General features: G+C 37.2%; 1 protein-coding gene across 3 annotated transcripts in view; it reads left to right on the plus strand.

Annotated features, from left to right (window-relative positions):
* The first annotated feature begins 4,878 nt into the window (after positions 1-4,878).
* The window catches only part of C6 (complement C6), a 72,679-nt gene continuing 52,969 nt past the window's right edge, over positions 4,879-24,588 (plus strand). Inside the window, exons 1-5 of one of the 3 annotated variants that reach the window (XM_057710491.1) lie at positions 4,879-4,940; positions 14,169-14,226; positions 19,762-19,924; positions 21,379-21,535; positions 23,114-23,258. In XM_057710491.1, the coding sequence (XP_057566474.1) occupies positions 19,782-19,924; positions 21,379-21,535; positions 23,114-23,258 (445 nt within the window). In that variant the 5' untranslated portion in view covers positions 4,879-4,940; positions 14,169-14,226; positions 19,762-19,781. Of the gene's footprint in view, positions 4,941-14,168; positions 14,227-14,547; positions 14,676-19,761; positions 19,925-21,378; positions 21,536-23,113; positions 23,259-24,588 lie in introns of those variants that run through there. The other 2 variants (XM_057710492.1, XM_057710490.1) reach the window with 2 other exon arrangements.

The raw sequence follows: 24,588 nt of genomic DNA on the forward strand, positions 1-24,588 counted from the left end.
ATAAAGCCCATTCAAATATACCAATTTTCCTACAAACTTTTACCTCTGTTTCATCAACTCTTATACCTCTGACCATAGCCTCCACTAGGACCCCATCAACAAGTCTTGGTCTTACAGTTCTGGGTAGGGGAAGCATTTCTGGCTGGATATAACATCCATTCCCATAAAACACTTAGGCAACTTTGACATAACCTCTTCACATAACATTGCTCAAACTTTCCAACTTCTACACTCCGGTCAACCCTTGCACTTTTACATTTTTTCAATCTAACTGTAGCCCAAGTGAGGGTTCTACCAATGGGTTTTGGTACCACAGCTTATGGGGCTCTTACATCAAGGAGTCCCAGAAACTTCTCTCCATCTCCCAGTCATCTTGTCCATTCCTATGTAATATGCTTTGGGTCCCCAGTGAGGGGTCGAGCCAAGGCACCCTGGTCTCTTTGTCAGTTTTTAATGTGATTAATTGGCTTAACTGTTGCCCCACGTGATCACCAATCACATTTCTCATTGTAATTTTTGCCTTCTGGCTTTTTAAATTTCTCCAAACTGAAATAGAGTGGACTTGTTGGGGGCCCTTTAATACTGGGGGAACAGGAGGGGGTCCTTTGGCCCACTCAACCTTAGTTAGTGCTGAATCTAAAACTTTGTTTTAACCCCATCCATGTCTGTCCTATTTATCCCACTTCTTAATAACCATCTGAAGATTTCCACCCAGCTGGGACAAGTCCCATGACTCTTACCTTTCTGATTCCTCTTCGTTCCTCTTTCAATATCTGCTTTATTTACCTCATTTCTTAATAAGGCTTTAAAATTTTCTACCTTGTTGGGAAGAGTCCCTTGACTTTCCTCGTGGCTTCTTCCCATTCCATTGTTAATAACCCTAGTGTTTTTATTCGTGTCTGTAAGACCCATGAAGGGAAGCTGAAACACCAAATTTGATAAGGCTTCTCAAACCATTTTTTAAGGGAGTTCTTAAGGTTACCATTATATTTCCTTGTATCCACATTTTAACTTGGTATTTCCATAGGTACCAATAAAACAGCTATTTAAAATAAGAGCTCTCTAAAAATTTACAAATTTAGAAATATTTCCAATTCAAAAGACCCATCATCTGGCCATTGATGGGTAGGATCTCAATATCGACTAAAATTAGTCTTTTATGACTTAACCATGGATGCAGGAGGCATCCCCACAAGAGAGTTCAAGGTATGTAGACACAGGATAAAGAGAGACAAAGCGAAGAAAAGGATCACCAAAAGTCGCTAAGTCCAAGGAACTAATTCCCCAAATATTTTCTCCTGCTAATCTAATTTTAGAAAAGAGAAAAAGCTCATTTCCAAAAGACCCTGAAGGCAGAGATCCAGAAGACTGACCTGACATGGTAAGAATTCTTACCTTCTGCTAACTTTTCTCAGTTGTCCCAGGATCAGTTAACTGCAGCAGCCTAAGGGTGAGTCTTGTCCCGCCACTAAAGTTGAATCCTGCCAGCTATGCCAACTGTCAGAGAGGAAGAACTCTTCCTCTACCTTTCTAGTTTCTCTATCTAGATTCTTTTAGGTGGTGAAAGGAAGGTAACAGAAAAAAAAATTCCTGAATCCTCGGTTTCTTAAGAATAATCAACCTAAATTAATTCTCATACCAAAGAGACAGATTTTGGGGTGGCAAATTTTGCTGCCCTACAAGTTCTAATTTGAAAGTAACTGGTACTGGAGAGAAGACTGAAAAAGTGGGAAATGGTGATGTACTGGCTTTGGTTTGCTGTCTTAAATCTTTTCTATTTTTTTAACTATATAAATAGATCACTTTAGTAAAGAAGATATTTTAATAAAATGTTAAAACTGGACTTTCAAGAATGCTTATTAGATCATTGGTCTTTTTTTAAAAAAATCTAGTTTATAAAACGAACTGTGTTCTAATTACACTCAAAACATTAGTAAGTCTGTTCAAAGAAAAGAAGCGTAACAGAATGATTTGGTGTGGCCATGGGAATACTGTAAGATAATAATGGACAAAGTAAGACAAGTTGCACTAAAGAGCAGGCAACTCCTAATTCCTTTTTCACCATATATTTGTTGCATTAACTTGGCTAATTGCTAAAGCACCCAGGGCCTTAGATTCTCCTTTATTAATAATACTTTACCTGCATAAAGATGAGGGCTGTGTAAATGGCTCACATGTACATGAACTAGTGCTCAACATCACTAATCATAAGGAAAATACAAATCAAAACCACAATGAGATATCACCTCACACCGATCAGAATGACTTATCATCAAAAAGATGTGTTGGCAAGTATGTGGAGAAAAAGAATCCTCGTGCACAGCTGGTGGGAATGTAAATTGGTGCAGCCATCACAGAAAACAGTATAGAGGTTCCTCAAAAAATTAAAAATAGAACTTCTTATCCAATCCAGCAATCCCATGTCTGGGTTTATATCCAAAGGAAATGAGTACAGGATATCGAGAAGATACCTATAGTCCCAGGTTCACCGCACATTATTCGCAATAGCCAAGATATGGAAACAACCTGTATCCACCAATGGATGAATGGACAAAGATGACGTGGTGTTTATGTATATAATGGGATATTATTTAGCCATGAGAAAGAAAGAAATCTTGTCATTTGTACACATGGATGAGCCTTCAAGGAGGGCATTATGCAAATGAAATAAGCTAGACAAAGAAAGACAGATACTGCATAGTAACCCTTATATATGGACTATTAAAACAGAAAAGAAAATGTCAAACTCTTAGAAACAGAGAGTAGAAAATTGGTTGCTAGGAGCTGGCGGGGTAGGGTGGAATTAGGGAGAGGTCAGTAAAAGGGTACAAATGTTCAGCTATAAGATGAATAAGGTCTGAGAATGTGGTATAAAACATGGTGACTATAATTGATGACACTGTATTATATAACTATAATTGAAATTTCCTAAGAGAGTAGAACTTACATGCTCTTATCAAAAAAGAAAGAAAGAAATACATGAGGTGGTGGATGTGTTAATGGTGAAAATCATTACTTTACCTTATCGTTTAAGGTCAGTGTTGACCATTCACAGAGATAGTGAAGCCAATGCAATGGCCTTTGGACTCTTTTCTTTTTTTAATTGCAATATAGTAGATTTACAATACTGTGTTAGTTTCAGGTGTACAGCAAAGTGATTCAGCTATGTATATGTTTTCAGATTCTTTTCCATTATAGGTTAGTATAAGGTGTTGAATATAGTTCCCTGTGTTATGTAAATAGTAAATCCTTGTTGCTTATCTATTTTATGTATATTAGTTTGTATCTGCTAATCCCATATTTCTAATTTATCCTTCCCCCCTTTTCCCCTTTGATAACTGAGTTTATTTTCTATGTCTGCGAGTCTGTTTCTGTTTTGTGTATAGGTTCATTTGTATTATTTTTTAGATTCCACATAAAAGTGATATCATATAATACTTGTCTTTCTCTGACTTACTTCACGTAGTATGATATTCTCTAGGTCTATCTATGTTGCTGTAAATGGCAATATTTTATTCTTTTTTATGGCTGAGTAATATTCCATCATATATATATGTGATATATATCTCACATCTTCTTAAACCAGTTATCTGTTGATGGGCACTTGAGTTGCTTTCATGTCTTGGCTATTGTAAATAGGGCTGCTATGAACATTGGGGTTCATGTATGGTGGGAATCCTTTTACAATATGTGCTTATATCATCAAATCCCCATGATGTACACTTAAAATATCTTACAGTTTTACTTGTCAGTTATACTTAAATAAAGCTGGAGAAAAAAAAGAGGGCTGTCACAGTGAAACTTTCAACATCCTTTCTGGCTTGAAGAAATTCTCACTCTTTATCTGTCTCCCTCCATTCTTCTTACTAAACCCTTATTCATCTGGTACTTCTTAGCTCAAATGTTCATCTTTCATTCTTTTCTGACCTCCAAATCTAAATTCCACATCCTTTAAACTTTCTCATAGCTTTCTATTATTTTTATGGCACTTTTCATATTTTATTATATACTTTTAAAAAATTATATACTTTGTTATTATATACTTTGTGTGTGTGTTTATTTTTTTTTAATATCAGTTTTGCCTAGTATACTATTGATATAAGTAAGCCCATGGGAGAAATACCTGTTTTAGTCACAATTACATTCAGGGTTGAACCCATTCCCCAATATATATAGGAGGCACTCCTGGAATATTTCCAAAATGAATCTGAAAACTAAATACTTCCAAATTGAGGGCTTTAGAAATAACTTGAATTCATTATCAACGCTCTTAAAATCAAATTTTGATAGATTGGCAAGAAAAAGTGGCTTTTTACCAAGTCATAGAAAGAATAAACACAGCTAAACAATCAGTTTCACTTTCTCAAGTGTTTAAGAAACTTCTTTGTCTTTGTATCATACACTACCCCATGTCAACAGAAGTTGAGTTTTTTCTGGTCACTGTAAGACTGACTTTTGTCATTATTTATAAAATAAAGTTTAGTTTTTTTAAAAACGTTTAGTTATTTTAAAAAGTGACCTCCTGTAGTGCAAACCCTGACAGTTGTGGGGGGTTTTATGTTCGTTTTTTTTTGTTTGCTTGTTTTGTAATGCAGGTGCCTGACTTAAGCTTTGATTGCCCAGGCACCCACTGCAAAGAGTCACCCACTTCAAAGGCAGCTATCTCAAATAAACACACTGCCAGTCACATGACTAGATAAAGAGCCAGGCCACCTTCCCCTCTGAGGCACCTTTGTTTGGGGCCGCTATTTTTTCTCTCCCCGAGCTTTAAATTTCTGTGCTTGTTTTAAACTCACCAATAAAGAGTGAGCCCGGGAAACCTCAGGCCCCTACCCTTGACCCCAATAAAAGGAGAACCAACCCCAGGTGCTCGTGCTCCCTCCCTACCCGAGACCTCACTGTGCGACTGCAGGTGTGGTGCTGCGAAATTTCCAGTTTCTGTAAGTAATAGACCTTTATTTTTTCAAAGTTTCCTGATGGTTATTGCTGAAGGGCATCTTGCAAGCATAATAAGAACCAGAAGTCTGCTGCGGCTACAGCATTGGTAATTGATGGACTCAGACTGACACACAAGGCCTCCCTAACCACTTCAGTTCATTCCATTTCTTTCCTTTCTTCTCTACTTTGGCCACTGACCTAGTGATACGTAGAAGGGCAATCAGGAACTGCTGTCTTCCACTGCTGGGGTGAAAACGTTGAATATATCCTGTGAATGGCCTTGTTAGACTTCCAAGCATTTGACTAAAACAACTCCTTCCTTAAAGATGTTGAAGAAAATTGATATTTATTTGTGTGATCCAATTCGCAGAGAGAGGATGTGCTGTATCTCTCATGGCCTTTTATCTTAGCCAGTTGTTAAAAATCGGAACTGATTACATGCCCCAATACAACATTTCTTCCTTTGCCTCGCAGCCTCAGAGCTAGCCAAGATCCCAATGATTTCTTACTTGGACTTATTTCTTTCTTTGTTCCATGCTTCAACTATTGCCCTATGCCCAGAGGAGCATATCGATGCTACCATTAGCTTTTCGGTAGTTTTCCACAGCATCAGTATTCAGAATAAAAATATCCCCTGAAAGGGCTTTGTCAGAACTATCTCAGGGACCTCACATCTTTCTTCGTTGCTCTTAGCGCCTCACTCATTAGCTACTCACAACCCAGAAGATAAACAACGTTCAGTACAGCCCACTTAGCTCTCCCAACAGCCGTACATGAATATTGGATGCCCTTTCTCTCTTAGCTTCTTCCCTTCCATCTAATAAGTTGAGCCTAGATGGCTCTACCTGAGGAAAGGTATCCAATTTCCAGCTTCTTCTTTCCATGCTACCCTAGGAAACAGTGTAAATCATTTTTAGTAAATATTTAACGGATTTATTAATTTCTACAATGCTGGTGGTTGTACATAACTCATAGAAAGTAGGCAACATGCACCGTTGACTTAGTTGTGGACAGGGCTCAGGGCTGACATCAGGTGCGATACATGGTTTGGATAAACTGGACAGGGTTCATTCTGCTTGTGTGCAGTGCCATGTCATATAGTTGTTCAAATATCTTTTTTGAAATTGCTGGAAATTACGATTGTTTGAAAATCCCAAAATTTATCTTAGTTAAGGATCACTCGTTCATAAGTAACAAAAATATATTCAAAGTCTCATAAGCAAAAATATACATAATTTATTGAAAGGAAGAAGAGTCTTTTACGGAATCCAAGGGAAGGAAGGGCAGCTGGGCTTCGTGATGGACAACATTTACACTCCCCAGGCACATTTCTTCAAGTTCCCATTTCATTCTTCTTTCTCTCTGCAGAAAGGCATTCTTACTTCTCTTCGTATGTGATTTAAGTCAGCTTCCCATTATACCTAACTGGAGTCTCTGAGTCCCAATCCCCAGCCTTGGCACATAAAATGCAATTGGCTCATGCCCAATGCTGGCCCCTCGGCCATGTCCAAGAGGCAGAATCCTGAGACATACCACTCAGTAGGCCCCATAGGATGTGATATTCTGGGATAAGAATGGACAGATTTTCTCCAAGTAAGCACAGGCACAGGAGAAAATAGTGGCAGAGAGAATGATCTGCATTTTTTGAAGATACAATATTGTAATAAATGTTAAATAAATGCTTCTAAAAAGCTATATAATTTGCATATATATTTTGGCTTTTTCTCTATCCTCTGTGCAATAGATTGCAAATTTCGTGAAGGCAGGATATTTTTTTCTGATTTGTTCACTGTTCAAGTGAGTAGAACAATGCTTTGCAGTAAATTTTTGCTGAACGAGTGAATAAAAGGCTTTGGATAATACTAACAGTGGTAAATATATGACCTAAAGACAGGAGAAGAAATGAATGCATGTAGAAGGGAGCTTATGATTTCCATGACAGATTCCTTATAATCTTCAGTACTCCTCATATTCCTTTTTTCTAAATAACTATCATTTTCTTTCAACTAAAGTTTTTTGGTTTTGTTTTTTTTAGTTTTTATTTATTTTTGGCTGCATTGGGTCTTTGTTGCTGCGCATGTGCTTTCTCTCGTTGTGGTGAGCGAGGGCTGCTCTTTATTGCAGTGCACAGGCTTCTCATTGCGGTGAGTTGTTGCGAAGCATGGGCCCTAGGCGCACAGGTTTCAGTAGTTGTGGTGCATGGGCTCAGTAGTTGTGGCTCTCGGGCTCTAGAGCTCAGGGTCAGTAGTTGTGGCACACAGGCTTAGTTGCTCAGCGGCATGTGAGATCTTCCTGGACCAGGGATTGAACTCATGTCCCTTACATGGGCAGGTGGATTCTTAACCATTGCGCCACCAGGGAAGTCCTCAACTAAAGTTCTTGAAAGAACTAACCAAACTTATTCATCTTTTTAAGTCTCAGCGTATGGTCTGGTGTATAACAGGTGCCCAGTGAATATTTACAGGTTGACTAGAATAAGTGAATAGAAAATATTACTCTTATGGTACTTTGAAAAGTATCTTGCAAGCCATAAAATGGTACTCAAATATTAGATTGTTATCTTCCTCATGGTGGAGCTTTAGGAAAATGCTATAGATTGAATATTTGTGTCCCCACAAAATTTGTATGTTGAAACCTAATCCCCAATGTGCTGGTATTTGGAGGTGGAGCCTTTGGGAGGGGACTAGGCCATTAGAATGGAGCCCTTATGAGTGGGACTAGTGCCTTCATGAGAGACCTCAGAGAGTTCTCTTGCCCCTTCCACTATGTGAGGTGATAGAGTGAAGACAGCGACCTGTGAACCAGGAAGTGGGCTCTCATCAGACACTCAATCTGCCGGCACCTTGAATTTGGACTTCCCAGCCGCCAGGACTGTGAGGAGTAAATTTCTGTTGTTGATAAGTCACCCAACCTACGGTATTTCTGTTTCAGCAGCCCAAACTGAACAAGGCAGAAAATTACCTTGGTAACAGTGGTGAAGATGCACAGGGCAACTAGAGGTCAAGAAGAAAACTAGGATGCTGACCCAAGAGCTTTGTCAAGACCTGCTTGATCTCAATCAGCTTTTTTGTTGTTGCCCTTTCCAGGAGGCCCTGTATTGAAATCTAATCCAGGTTTCTCTATAACCCTAGAAGGGGCAAAAACTGGCAGAGGTTTGAGTTTTTATCTTAAAATAGATATCTATTACATAGATGTCTACATGTTAAACCAGTTTTTTTTTATTCTTTTTCATATTCTTTTCCATTACAGTTTACTACAGGGTATAGAATATAGTTCCCTGCATTATACAAGAGGACCTTGTTGTTTATCCATTGTATATATATAATACTTTGCATCTGGTAATCCCAAACTCCTAACTCAACCCACCCCCAACCCCCATTCCCTTGGCAACCACAAGTCTGTTAAACCAATTTTAGAGTAGGAGCCTAACTAGCATTTCATCTTTCTTTTTTTTTTTTTTTTTTTTTTTTGGCATTCCAAAGAATCACCAAAGGGTTTATTCAATTTAATATCATCATTAGGCATCACTCACTAATTCAGCATGTAAATAAAAACAACACTTGGAGCACTTTGCTGCAGGAAAGATTGTTGCTTCTTATGCCAAAAGAGTGAGAACACGCACAATGAATTTTAGCTAAGGGCATGTATGTAAAGGCATAATGTAAACTTCAGCAATTTTCTTGCAAACTCATTGTGTATAGACAACTTAATTGAATTAACAATTAACTTCTATGTTAATCAGTTATAAAGATGTATATTATTCAGGCCCTGTCATTAAAGAGCTTTGAATAAATTGTATGGAGTAAGAGAGACTAGGAGATAATACAATATGCAAATAATCATAATACCTGGCAATATCAGATGAGTTCCATATAAAAGGTAAAAAAAAAAAAAAAGGATGAAGGAATCATGTAGTATCTGATCTTAAGGGAGACAGTGCCTATAAAATATAGAAAAGTTTAAGAAGGAAACATATTTGGAATGGCCTTAGAAGAACTGATGCATAACACACTAATATTTCCGAATTTTGAACTGAGGGAAAAAGTGTTCAAGAAAGAAATACAATGGCAGGAGAAATTGTAGCCCATTTTGAGGAACAGCAATATCCACTATAGCTGGATGATGGAGTATATGAACGGAAGGAGAGAAAGTAAGTTTACAGAGGTAATGTAGGATCAGATTGTTCAGGGCTTTAATTAAAAATTAGGTATTAGAACTCTGCTCCTAACTCAACAGAGCAACATTAAGATTTTTGAGTAGTGTTGTACCCCTGGAAGGTGAGCTGTAGAATGACTAACCTGGCAGAGAAGTTCAGAAGGAATTACAGGAAGACTCCGAAGGCTCAGAGACCAGTTAAGCCAATGCTGCAATCTTCAAGGTGTGAGTTCGTTGTGGCTCAAAGTGGAGATGTAGACATGGTGTAGACGTGGAAAAGATGAGAAGTGCATAGACAAGAGACACTTCAGAGGTAAGAGTTACAGGATTTAGCACCTAGTAGAATAGAGGAAGTGGGGAAGAGAGCATGTCATTATTGTGAAAGGATGTTCTATTTGGATACCATTAATTGGATACAGAGATTGGTGGATGAGGAAGCAATCAACACAAAAGTGATAGGTAACACCATGGAAATAGATAAAACACCTTACAAAAGGAAAGGGGTTGAGGATAGAATTCCAGATGGCAGTAGGAAGAGAATCATAAAGAGAGGACTTTCCTGGGAAAAAAAGATGTATAGTACCCTGTCTAGGAGCCAATAGAGGATTGAAAAGTGGTCATTCAGTTTCTCAGTTAGGAGGTTACTGATGGTCATTAAGAGAATAATTCTTGGAGGCTGGTTGTATTTATAACCCAGATTGCAAATATAGTGAAGTTAATAAGGAGTAGATGGTAAGAAATTAAATGTAGTGAATTTAGAATATTTTAATAATTTTGGGAGCAAAGGAAAAGAGAAAAAGATCATGGTAGCCTGAGGTCCAAAGTGAACCTCTATTTTCTCCATTTGAGATTTTTGATCTTTGATTCTCCAAGCGAAATAATTTAATTGGCAATTTCACTTTATCGACTCACGCGTTGACTGACAAAGTACACTCTAAAGGGCTTGTGAAATAGACGAGGTCATTCATCTTGGCTCTAATGAGAAATTATAGTATTTTTGCTGTAATGATAAGTTGGCATGTGACTATTTAGCATATGAAAAAGCCTTCAGAGAGTCAGCAGCTTCCACTGTTCACTATCTTACGTTTGGGGTTATTTTCTTGGCAGAAAATACAATTTGGCTATGAATCTATCATCATTGGGAGAGGAATAAAGATTTTTAACAGAATACATATTCTCCTTCTGGAAAAATAATAATTGCTCCATCTTAACTTTCCACGTCCTGGCTCTAATTTCTTCCCACACCCTTCTGTTCCTTTACAGTTAAAGCCTTTTCTACTGGTCAGTCTACATTTAAGCTCGCTAGCAAATTTCTACATTAAGAACATATGGAGCATTTTGTGCTAAAAGGTATTCTATGTCACCAGCTAACACTTTAGAAAGTCTGCAGTTGCTTAAACAGCTCTGGCAAACTTCAGAGCATATTTTGTTTCTCAACAGCGTGCATCTAAATACGGTTTAGAGAGCACTCATATTCTCACTAAGGGGCAGATCTGAACATAATTGCACACAGGCCTTCAGTTCCTAGCTCTGGAACAATCATCCATTCGTCAGAGCCAAGTAAGACTATTTCCACTTCCCAAAGCCAACTGGACACTGTGATTGTACTGATCAGACCAGAAATCGCTCCCTTTGGGGTTGCAGGATTCAGAAAATCTTTTCTGTAAAGGGCCAGATAGAAAATATTTTTGGTTTTGCATGCCATATAGTCTCTGTTGGAACTACTCAACGCTACTGTTGTAGTGCAAAAGCAGCCATAGACAATGACTAATTGTGTGACTTTATTCCAATAAAGCTTTATTTCCAAAACAGGCATCAGGCTAGAAGTGCCTCACTGGCTGTAGTTTGACAATCCCTGCTCTAGGAAAGGACCCTGTGTGGGGTATGTCATTTAACCATTCATGAGGACCCAAGATGGAGAATCCAAATACATCATTGAAAAGATGCTAGATTCTCTTTTGATGCCAGGTCAGTTCTGGTTCACAGACATTTTCACTCTTTCTCAGGAATTCCTCTGTACTGCCTTCAACTCTTTCCACCTGTGTTTTTCCTGTGCCATGACACAAAACCTTTTCACTTCTCTGTCTTTCTCATAGCCCACATTAATTAACAACCCTGTTTAGCCTCATCCTCTTGACTCCTGACTCTGACCTCTCCAAGGTCTGACTATTAGTTCCAAACACCATGACCTTATGGAAAATGTATTTAATTTTAGGCCTTAAGGAACCAACTAGAAAAATAAGTACACACACTTAAAGGATATATTTTCTTACCCAGTCATAAAATATTTCCTCTCTTTTTTACTGTCTCAGATAATCATGGGTGAAATTGCTACACCAGCCCCAAGTGTCCTCAACACTGGTCTGCAGGATACCACTCTTCTTTCCTTCTTAGCTTAAACTTTCAATCTTTCAATATAGTACAGGAGAAAGAAAACAGACCTGTATTCTGGGTCTGACTTGCTTTGGTTCTGGATAGGTTACTACCAGGTGCATTAAAGCAGGTGCTCTTGGAGTACTGGCTTCCTGCTGTGCTTCTAAGAATCTTTAGAGCCAGTGAGGTTATCACTCCCCACCACTTGGTGAAAGATTAAGTTTTCTGAAGAATATTTGTTTTAGCCATTTTCCATACTGAGGATATAATTAGTATTTTTAAAGGAGCTTTCTACTGTTTCCAAAAAAAAGTTTGAAAAACATTTATTTTACAAATGATGAAACAGTTTCAGTGAAGTAAAGTGACGTGTTGAAAGTCACTAGTTGGTTATTGCAGAATCAAGAGTAAAATATGTCTTCACATTCTCAATCCCTAGTTTTCTTTTTTCCTTTTTTCTTTCTATTGCACTTTCGTGTTTCACTTCAGCTTAGCATAATATCCATATTAGCCAATCTCAAGCTCTATTGTAAACATTTCATAGAATCATAATTGTCATTAGATGGAAAGAGCCCACTTGACCATTGCTATTTTAAATCTTTCCAGATTAAATATTTTATTTGGTTTTGCTGGGATACAGAAATAATTTTTTCTATAATAAACTTTTATGCAGTAAACTAACTAAATTCATTTATTAATTCTAACATGTAACCTGTACATCCTTTTGGATTTTCTACATACACAATCATTCTGTCTATAAGTAATACCATTTTCTTTATTTCTTTTCAGTGTAATGCCTTTTTTTTTCTTTCCTTATTGCACTGGATAAGATCTTCAGTACAGTATTGAATAAAAGTGGTGATAATGGGCATCTTGTCTCTTTTCTGGCCTTAGGAAGAAAAGGTTCAATATTTTTCCATTAACTATGATATTAGCTACAAGTCTTTTGGGTTTTGTTTCATGTACTTTATTCTACCTCATACCATTTATAAAAATACAGTGTAACTGTAGAGAACCAAAGAGGATTTCTGAAATAAACTATAGGATTAACTGAAGAAAATTTAGGACTATCTGTGACTTCAAAATGATTTCTTAAGCAAAAGAAAAACTATCTAAAGCAAAAATTACCAGGGGAAAATAGACAAGTTAGATTACATTAAAATTAAGATTCTCTCATCAATCAAAGATACTATAGATAAAACTAAAACATAGGTGACAGGCTGAGAAAAGAGATCTGTAAAACCAAAATCTTACAAGACACTAATATCCAGAACATATGGAGCATATCTGAAAATCAGGCAACAGAAGTAAACAGGCACAATAGGAAAATAATCAGAGAATGTGAATTGTTAATTCACAGATAGAAAGCCAGAATGCCTGGTGAGAATGGGATGCTGAAGTTCACTATTGATCAGAGACATGCTACTTAAACAACCCTGAGATACCATTTTACACGCATCAGAGGTAATATCAGTAGGTTGGCTAACAAAAAAATGCTAGTAAGAAGTCCTCATAGGCTGCTGGTAAGAATGTAAACGTGTATAGCTTTTCTGAAGAGCAACCTATAAGTCTTTAGGAATTTTCTTACAGGTTCACAAGGAGAGAGAACATTGTGTTTATAATTGCAGGGAGTTGAAGGCAGCAAAAATGCCTGCTAAGAGAGTGGATAAAAAAAATGTAGTTGATACAATGAATGTCTACGCTCCAGTAGATTTACACTGAATAAGGCTCAGATGCATAATGTTGAATGAAGAAAGTAAGAAATCAAATAAAACTTTTAGCAAAATGCCTTTTGTGTAAATTACAAAAATACACATGGAAAATGAGACCTTGCATTTTTAGGGTATAAACACATATATCTAAATAATCATATGTAAGGACAAACATGAAATACACTAACACACAACTAATCTGGAGAAAGAAATGAAACAAGATCATGGGGGAAGATAGTGAAATAAAATAGAAGATCTTGCACAGACCAATGACGATATGGTTCTATAAACTGTGGAATGTGATAAATTCCGTGCATTTAAATCTGTTTAAAATACATGCTGTCACTCCCAAAATTATATATGTATGTTATATATATATATATATATATATATGCACATTCCTTTGTATGAGTGTGCTTACACAGAGAGACACACACATATTATATGACTGGAAGTATTTACTCCAAATATTAATAGTGGTTTTGTTTGTTTATAAAAAATGATTTTATTTTTCCTCTTCATACTTTTCCACATTTTCTAAGTCTTTCTCAACAAATATTATATAATCAGAAAAAATCTATATATTTTTTAATTAAATGGGCAAATTCCTAAGGGGAAGGCAATTTTAAGCAATCTACTCTAAAAGATTATCAAAATGGAGTCAGAAACTTCTTTTCAGTAGTGATACCCATTACAATATTCCTTGAATGGGAAAATCATTGAAAAATCAGGACCCTAAGCAATATCTCACTCTCAATATATAACCCGCATTATATCACCCGCGTTATATCACCCACGTTACATCAAGGCTACTGCTGATTGAAGTAATCATTTGCAAAGTCCAGAGTTTCCAGGGAATGTTTATTTTGACAGCACTCTAGGTGGTGTTAGATCTCCGGGACACGACCTTGTGTTAGCTAGCAATGGGGAAAAAAGACTTGTTTGGATTATCTTATAAATCCTTTTCACTGTGAGTACCTATTGTTTCCTTAGCCATTTGCAGATTAGTTCCCTGGATACCACAAACTGGATACCACAAACTTTGTTTAAGGTGAGTAGCATAATAATTTCCTTTGTAACCTTAATATTTCAAAATCATGGATCATGTTTCCAACAAACTTACCCTTTCATGCATGAAAATACATAACAGAACACAGGCATTTGTCTTTCTTTTAAAATAAGATATAACTATTTTGCTTAAGCCTCAAAAGAACCAAAAGGTTTATGTTTCTTAAAGAAGCGTCCTTCCAGAGAGCTGCCTTGGTGAAATCAAGTTTTTATGTGCGCTAAACTACAGTTACAAGTAAAGCAAACATACCCTTTAGCCAGTGTGCCAGGGCTCCCCAGCCTGCCCTAGCAATTGTAAACATAATTTCTTGAGCTTCTGGGGCATGCGCAGAAGGAAAAAATAAAAAATAAGAGATTCAAGACATTTACAAGAAGATGAAAAGGAAGAACCTGCAGCTGGGGTCACACTAGAGCATCCTGTGAACCTGTCAGGTAAGATATGCTGAACCACCTTAGGGACAAATCATTCATACAAGTCAAGGACGGGGGTAGGTGACAGGTCAGAATAAAATGGATTTCACTCTATGCTTGAATTCTCCAAATCTCACAAAGCTGACTTCAGTGGTTCACTGGGATCACTAATTTTTAGAGTTCAAGAGGGGATGGCAGTTATAAGAAAACTGCAGCATTGCTGCTCTTCTACTATGTTACTGCAATGGGCGGTTCTTCATAACTATCTTCCTCTATTCATTGAATAGTCTGTGTTCCACGTTAGTACAAAAATTGTATGATAATGGGTATGATGCCCATATGAAATTTTAGATATCACCAAAATGTCTAGAGACATGGAAAATTAATAAATAAGGAACCATTTGATATTAGATGCTGGGCTATGATAATAAACATATAAGAGAAATAATTATCTTTATTTGAATGAAAATTGTCAGTTTAACATAAAACAATTTTCCTTATAACAATAAATGTTATAAAAAGAGAAGCTACCAATTAGCTCTTTTATTAGCATCTCCTCAAATAAGAAGTTTTGGTATTACCATCTTCATTTGTAGCATTTTCCAAATTGTCTCAAAATAGTATAGCCAAAGAAGAGATCAGAATATTTTACATGGGTTCTGTTCTCGCAGTTTTTGATAATAAGGGGAATAAAATCCACCTATACTTTTCAAGCTTTTGGAAGTTAAAATAGATAGTGTCTGCTGAGAATTGAGAACTAGTAATCTCTTGTAATTCAGCTTCTCCTGATCATTTACATGCTGATGCCACAAAATACTTTAAGAACTTGTTTTCTTTACAATTGAATTATTCTGGAAGATATCTCTCTCTTCAAAATTTCATAGGAAGTAAACAAATAAATAAACAACGACAAAGGCCCCCTGTTTAGGTTTCCTTGCTGAATTGGTTCTGGTATGAGAAGATCCCAATTTGGGGGTGGGGGGATGGGGTGGTGGGCTGTCTAGTGATTAACAAGAAAACTTCACATTGTTTGGAGCCTCCCTAAGCAGGAGCTCCCAAGGCCCCTGAAGCCAGTGGAAAAACCACTCAGTCTCAGCTTGGGTCTGACATATAGGACTCATACTATGTATTTGATCTGATCACAGCCTAATTTCTGGACACTCTTGTCCCAAAGTCAATGTCTGTGATGCTGAAGGAAACCAGTTATGTACCAGTGAACTAAAATTGGCAGACAAGTACAGTGGTCTTTAAAGGAGATTCTCATTTTTATGATTGAGATAGCACAGGGCTGTAGCAGCTTATCTATGAGTTGGATAAAAAAGCTCGGTTGAAAGTCACGGGGAGTATCTTCAGTTTCTGTCTACCCTCCCCAGACAGTGATAATGGGTTCTATTTCTTTTTATCTCGCTCAATGGATACTCAAATGTGTGTCGGTTCCATTTTAAATCGAAGGACATATTTAGCCAAATGTCAGCGGATTTGGTTGCTTTTATTCTAGCATTTTTCTCTGAGCTTGTAGGACAGTTTAAAAATGCTTACTGACATACATACTAAGTGAAGTAAGTCAGAAAGAGAAAGACAAATACCCTATGATATCACTTATATGTAGAATCTAAAATATGACGCAAATGAACTTATCTACAAAACAGAAACAAACTCACAGACATAAAGAACAGACTTGTGGTTGCCAAGGTGGGGGGGTGTGGCTGGGGAAGGGGTGGATTGGGAGTTTGGGATTAGCAGTTGCAAACTGGTATATATAGAATGTATAAAAAACAAGGTCCTACTGTATAGCACAATGAACTATACTCAATATCCTGTAATAAACCATAATGGAAAAGAATCTGAAAAGAATAAATATATATATGTACATATACATACACATATATATATTCAGTTATATATACATAACTGAATCACTTTGCTGTATACCAGAAATTAACACAACATTGTAATTCAACTATATTTCAATTAAAAAATTTTTTAAATTTAAATGCTTACTGATTTATTATGAAGAAATGCTCTAATTTCTGAGCATATTGGAGAAACAATTCTTATATCTGGTCTCAAACTTTTGCCTTGAATGAAGATTTATAAAATGATGAACTTCATTTTTTTAACTGAAGCATCCCTTCATCCAAATAAAAAACAAAAAGTAACCACGTTAAAATATAATTTTAAAACACCCTCTGAGATATTTGAGGGAGCCATATTTCAATAGGGCAATTTGGCAAAACCTATCAATATTTTAAAATTCATATCATTTGAGCCATTCTACTGCTAGGAATACATGTGTTGGCCTTATGGATATACTACAAAAGTATGCTGAGATATAATATAAAGATCTTTATTGTGATATGTATGTATACTAAATGGCCACAGTTAGAATAATGGTTAAATTCAGTATAATACATCCATATGGTATAAAACTATGCAGTCATTAAAAAGAATGACGTAGATATACATCTATTGACATGGAAATATCTTTAAAGTATACTGTAAGGTGAAAAAAAAAGTACAGAGTAATATACATCATAATCCTCTTTTTTGTGTGTCTATTTAAAGAACATACATACATGTATATGTGTAAGGTGATGTATGGAAGAATTTTCCCTCCATTTGCTACCTATAAAAAGAAAAAACTGATTAAGTATAGGGAGAGGTTCTGGCTCCAGGTAGAAGAGACCTCAGGCCTTACACTTTTCTTTTTGTTATGTTTAAAATTTTCAAATATAGGCATGTATTATTTGTATTTTGTAAATGTCAGCAGAAGTTTTCTGATTGGTTATATAATGAAACAATTTTCTTCTTCATACATTTCTATATATTTTATAATATAATAAATGTCACCAACTGAATGAGGCAGGCTAACTTAATATATTACAAGTGTTCTAAAAATAAATTTGAATCTCAAGAGATCTGGTTTTTTATTTCAATCAACTATTACAACAAACTAGAAATAAACCAGTTATGCTACAAACGATCACTCTTGCTGAAACAATGGATGACAATTGAACAGACAAGTTCATTTCTAGTCTATAAAATATCCTTAATCTGGCAGAAAATTTGAGAATAATATTAAAGAAGTGTCTGTAATTATGGACTTAAATTACATTATTCAGATTTCATCAAAACCCACTTCTAAACTGTTTCCTAGACTCAGGTCTACATTTATTCATTACATGCTATGCTTGCTTTCATTCTTCTAAATGCTGAAATAAACAAAACAGACAAAAAAGATCAACCATGGTGTTGATATTCTAGTGGAGAAAGGGAGGAAGAGATATTTATTTAAATTGCATAGTAGTTTATATATTAGGAAGGTATGTGTAACAGAGAAAAATAAAGCAGTGAAGGGGGAGAGGAAACACTAGTGGAAAATCACAGTTTCAAAAAAGATGGTCAGGGATCTGATTTTACTTGTAAGATGAAAAGTAACTGCAGCTGTATCTCTAAATCATTTTGAACATGAATAGTCTTATTTAACATCAAAACATAATTTTGGGACTTCCCTGGTGGCGCAGTGGTTAAGAATCCACCTGCCAATGCAGGGGACATGGGTTCAATCCCTATGCCAGGAAGATCCCACATGCCATGGAGCAACTAAGCTCATGCACCACAACTACTGAGCCTGTGCTCTGGAGCCTGAGAGCCACAACTACTGAGCCCACGTACCACAACTCCTGAAGCCTGAATGCCCAGAGCCCGTGCTCCTCAACAAGAGAAGCCACCGCAATGAGAAGGCTACTGACCGCAACGAAGAGTAGCCCCCGCTCGCCACAACTAGAGAGAAAGCCTGCGCACAGCAACAAAGACCCAAAGCAGCCAATAAATAAAATAAAAATAAATAAGTAAATTAAAAAAAAAACATATTTTCAATTTTCACATAATTCTTGCTGTAATTTAAGGTGCCCAAAGTTTGAAAAATTCATGACCAACAGCTATTAAATTTTAAACACTCAAGTGTTACTACTATTTTGAAAAGTTAATATTTATTGAGTAATTATTCTATACCAAGGATTGTTCTAAGCACTTCACATGAATTTTCTTCTTACTGAATCCTAACACAAGTCTTATGAACAAGGTAAAAGTATTATTCCTAATTTATGGATAATAAAACTAAGATACAGAGGAATTAGGTGAATGGCATTCTACTTCTTTAAATGGAAGTTACTATATTAATTACAGCAGCATATTCTGTATATGTTTAATCACACTGCATGTTTTGTTAAAGATACAAAAATCAAAATGGCAATATTGGAGGGCAGATATGGTTTTGCAGATTCCATCCAATCACTCGCAGATCCTCCAGGCTCCATAGCACATGGGGAGCCACTGGTCCAAGTTTCTCTGGCATTCAGCCACGTCTCAGTAAACCCCCTTGTGTTCTGGGTGATGGAGTTCCAAGCATTTAGATGCTCCGGTAACACTAATTAGTGTTATTAGAAATTCAGTGAAGGGACACATCTCATCCAAGAATGAAGAGTCTTAGGCTGTTATTTGTCATGTAGCCTCAACTTTATAGTCTCTGCTTAAGCCTCAGTCTCATCATGCGTGAGATGAGGGAGTTTAACCAGAAGGTTTCAAAGATCCATTCCAGCTGTAACTTCTATGACTCTAAAAGTAGAGATAGTTGGACAGGGAAACTTCTCTTTAGCAAACTTCCAAGATGCCAGGAAACTAAACAGAGCTTCAAAAAGAAAGGTTATAAAGTCCTTCCCCAGCCCCAGAAAAGCTGAAAAACGGAAAGGTTGTACTAGGTAGTACTTGAGGGCACTGCCCACACAAAATAAGCAGTTACTTTGAAAAGTATAAGATTTTATAAAAATTTCCATTTGGAATGAAATGAGATATAGATATATACTACATATTTGTCTTGTAGGCTATCACTAACAGTTCAGAGAAACTTACTAGTACTGTGGGAATGTCCACCCTAAAATTCTTTAGAAATAGGATTTATACTCATAAGCATGTGAATTTATAGGTGTTAACTTGCCTTAAGGAAAGCAAGATGTTTCCTAAGATCATATCTGAGGCTGTAACTGAGAATGACTTGTGAAGTTTTACCCCATGAATGTTTGATATGTATTTTATCCTTTCTTTTCAGGGTCTGGAGGCTCTCCAGGCATGGCCAGACACTCTGTCTTGTACTTCATCCTGCTGAGTGCTCTGATTGACAAGAGCCAAGCCTGTGTCTGTGACCATTACCCATGGACTCAATGGTCCAGCTGCTCAAAAACCTGCAATTCTGGAACCCAGACCAGACAGAGGTGGGTGTGGACTTTGTAGCTCTTCTTCGTGCCCTGCGAAACCTCAAGGATAGAGTTAGCAAAATCAAAAGTGGCACACTAAGCAATGGGGAAAAGAAGTATGTCTAAAAGTATAATTTTCACGGAGTATAATCTGCAAATTTAAAAAAATATATTTTAAAAAGAATTCATGAATTTGGATGGAATTTGAGGTCTTTTCCTCTTAAGGTTAAAATGGAGTCTACTTTTGTTCTCTCCATAAAATTGAGGCTTTTCAAGGAAATTTGATTAAGAATCTGTGCAGTATTTTCAGTTGACTATTTAACTTAGAATCACTACTCAGGCTTTTTTTCAATCAGCACATAACTTGGCTTGCCTACAGTTGGTGAGTTAATTATAAGGAATTTTCTACTCATTAAACTGAGTCTAACAGGACCTCAATTGAGCAGCACTGCTAGCTATTAGCTCGATTGTTGGCATGGACAAGAAGGCAAGAAAACTGTGTTTACTTGATAACATTTAATAATTCAGTCTTTTCATCAATTCAGACTGCTCCTCCCCCGCAATCTCTTTAAATCTGTTAAATATTTCTGTTCCATGAAGATGCTCACATGACTTGGAGGAGAAAGGCATATATTTAACATGTTTTAACTGTTGTAGCACTTTTTAGAGATCTATTTTAGAAAACTATTTTTACATATGTAGTGTGAGTCCCATTAAAATCACCAACTGACTGTCCCAATAAACCACCCACTAAGGATGTAAGAACAGATTTGTTTATAATACTTCTCTACTCGAGAGGTCCCTCAGTAGCTCTCTACTGCCTACCAAATAAAGGACCACAATATATCCCATCCCTTCAATTCTGCACTTTTCAGATCCATCCCACAAGCTCCTCCATGGCCATGTCAGCCTCCTCAACCTCTAATCTTTGCACATGCTGTTCCCTCTGAATACCCTTCCACTTGTTGCTTGGAAAACTCACATGAAGTTTTTAAAATGTATCTTTCACGTCACTTTCTCCTTTAATTTTTGGCCTCATGGTGCTCTGGCTCTATCTCAATCATTGCATTTATCACACTGTGTTGTCATCTTTTAAGCAATTTGCAGAACCTCTTCTTTCATTTCTTTCCCTTTCAGTCCCTTCCAGGAATTCCATCAGAGCCGGCTTCATGGACCCCACACTGAGAAGGGCTGTGGCTTGGCTTAGTGCTCTGCCATCATTTTCTTGAAATTCTTAATAATTTTTGAACGTGAGGGCCCCCATTTTCATTCTGCACAGGGGCCCACAAATTACAGACCCAGTCCTGAGTTCCATTAAGTGGTGAGAACCGCGCCTATGTCACACTGCCCGATTTTCCGTGAAAACCTTCTTTCCTTTTATTCACTGTAATTGAGTCCATGATCTTTTTCTTACGGGGCTGGAGCCACAGTGAATAGGCTCATGCTAAGCAGCTTGTTCCTCACTATTACAGACAAATCGTTGTAAATCAGTACTATCTGGAAAACTTTTGTGACCGGCTTTGCACCAAGCAGGAGACCAGAGAATGCAACTGGCAAACTTGTCCTATCAATTGCCTCCTGGGAGATTATGGACCGTGGTCAGACTGTGACCCTTGTGTTGAAAAACAGGTAGGTGACACCTGGGTATATTCAGGAAATAGGAATCACAGTAAAATTCTTGAATTCCCTGACAGATTCAACAATCACAGAAATGCTGAAATTCTTCAATTTCTGAAATAAACTGTCCCAACTTCCATTGAGGGAAAATTCCATTTAGCAATACGGGGGGGGGGGGGAGGGGGGAGGAGGAGGGGATTTCATTTTGCATGGTTTATTGTCATGGGAACACCAAACAAAAGTTCTGCCCCCCAGGACTGGTATTGGACTCACCCAGCTCTGAGAGCTCACAACAAGCTCCACTGCCTGTGTGCTCTGAGAGCTCACAAAGCAAAAACAGGTGCTGACAAATGGGGATTTCAGTTCAAGGTTTAAAATCAGACAGAAATGAGGGCATTAATTAAAATGACTTCTTGCCTGTCTTCTAATTTCCCACTCCCCATGGGAAAGTCCCTCAATTTGTTTACTGTTCCCAGCTGCAGTATTTACCCAGCTCTAGCTCATTCCTGTAAGGGCACTGGCCCATGCAAGAATAAAGATGCAGACACAGAGAATGGTCTTGAGGACATGGGCAGGAAAGGGAAGCCAGGATGAAGTGAGAGAGTCGCATTGATAGAGATACACTACCAAATGTAAAATAGCTAGCTAGTGGGAATCAGCTGCATAACATAAGGAGATCAGTTGGATGCCTGGTAATGACCTAAAGGGGTGGGATAGGGAGGAGGGGACGGAGGCTCAAGAGGGAGGGGATATGGGGATATATATGTAAATACAGCCGACTCACTTTGCTGCACAGTGGAAACTGCACAACATTGTAAAACAATTGTACTCCAATAAAGATCTGAGGGGGGAGAAAAGGAACTCATTGCTGGAGCACCTACTCTATGAGAGAAACCGTTCTAGGCCCTTTACATATATCACCTTATTCAAACTTCAGGTCACACTGTATTTCTACCCATTTTACAGATGAGGAAGTTACAGCTCATTAGAGGTTAAGTAATTTGCCCAAGAATACACTACCAATGAATAGAAGCTACATTTTGAATCTGGATTTTTCTGAGTTCAAAGTCAAGTACTTGTTAATTCTGTCCTATTTCTATCCTCCCCTGACTCTTTGTTTTACCACTGCCCATTTAAAATCTTTTAAAGTGTGGAGAATGTGTCAGTCCTGGTCTCCATGGTGACTTCCTCGGCAAAAGAGCCCCCGAATCCTTCACATTTATCACTTCACACTATCTTTGAAGAATAAAAGGGCCACTGTTATTACCTGGAAGATTTATTGCACTCAGGACATGCTCAGTAAATATTTGTGCATTTGATTTCTATTCAGTTTAGAATCATATCATTTCAGAGTTAGAAATCTCAAGAAACCTTTTGTCCCAGTTCCTCATTTTTACGGGCTGGAAAAATGAGAGCTGAAAAGTATTGACTTCTCTAAGGACACACAGAACTGGAAAAAGTCATTCTTTAATTTAGGAAATGCCACTATAGGAAAAATCACTACTGTGATTAAGAAGCCCAGTTTCTTTAGATACTTTTTGGCTGTGATCCAGCCTCAGAGTTATTCGCCTTTCTCTCCTTTTCTTTCAGTTTAAGGTCAGGTCCATCTTGCGCCCCAGTCAGTTTGGAGGACAACCGTGTACTGAGCCCCTCACAACCTTTCAACCATGCATCCCAACTAAGCTTTGCAAAATTGAAGAGGTTGACTGCAAGAATAAATTCCGCTGTGACAGTGGTAATGTACTTATGGAAAATGTTCAGTCTTCACTAAAAAATGACTAAATAAATTTATTCCAGTTGACTCCCAGTGAAAGTCATGATAAAGAAGTCCCACCATATTTTAAGCCTGGGGAGAAAGGGGTGTTATGCTACCAATTACATGCTATTCATGTGTAAAATTATAGCTTTCAAGCTATAATCATCTTGACCACTTACCTGATTCATTTCCTCATCAAGTACGGTTCCCAGGTTCCTACGCTGTTATACAGCAGGAGGAAGAGAACAGGCAGGAGGAGGAGACGGAGGAGGAGACAGATACTTTTAAAAATCGGCTATTAATAAGCACAAATCTAGAATCCGAATAAGCAATTGAAAAGGAGTGACAGATTTAAAAATTGTAATAGAATTTATTAAAATAAGTATATTAATGCCAAGATATTGTCAAAGGGATGACTAGAGATGATGTGACAAATTTTCTCGTGTGGTCCGTTGAATGACTCCAAAGGTAACTGCAAAAGAGGAGACAGAAAATGATTTAAATGATGGCAACATTCCCTTCAAGTCCAATTCTCATTCAGATTTATAAATTTTGATACTTAAGTATCATTAGATTGTAATCAAATTTTGAATATACTACTTAATCTATGTATTCTCTTGCTAATTAATAACTCTCAAAAGCTCAGTATTTTGAACCATCTAGATGAGATTTCTGCACACTTTTTCAGGGAAGGTCCAGATGGTAAATATTTTAGGCTTTGCAGGCCATACGGTCTATGTAGCAACTATTCGACTCTGGCATCTTAACATCAAAGCTGCTGTAGACAGTATATAAACAAATGAGCTGGCTGTGTTCCAGTAGAATTTTATTTACAAGAGCAAGTGGCAGGTCAGTTTTCATTCATGGGCCATAGTTCACTGATTTCTTATATAGTCAAATTTAAAGCTAAAATAAAATTAGAGTTCAGATGAATAAAATTCACATCATTTTTATGTACTCTGGAATACACTGAGAAGTATTTAGAACTAAATAGTAGACTTCAAATTCCTATAGAAAATTGACCCCAGATTTGGGTCTCATGTTTCTCTCCTCTTACTCCTTGCTTCCTGCCTTCAGCTTTGCCAATCTTTTCTGAACGTCAGACCGGAACGTTGGTGCCAGGGTTTTCCCTCTGTGCCTCATCCCCCAAACCTGAGATGTGAGGGTGGGACATGGGTAGGGAGATCGACAGTATGCCTACATAAATAAGGTAATGTGACATATTGACAAAAGAGGGAGTATGAGAAAAACCTTGATAGCAATGGCTGAGGCGGATACAGACCTAAGCACTATATCCAGAATATTAAGA

Source organism: Hippopotamus amphibius, chromosome 15, assembly GCF_030028045.1.
Source record: "Hippopotamus amphibius kiboko isolate mHipAmp2 chromosome 15, mHipAmp2.hap2, whole genome shotgun sequence".
NCBI classification, from domain to species: domain Eukaryota; kingdom Metazoa; phylum Chordata; class Mammalia; order Artiodactyla; family Hippopotamidae; genus Hippopotamus; species Hippopotamus amphibius.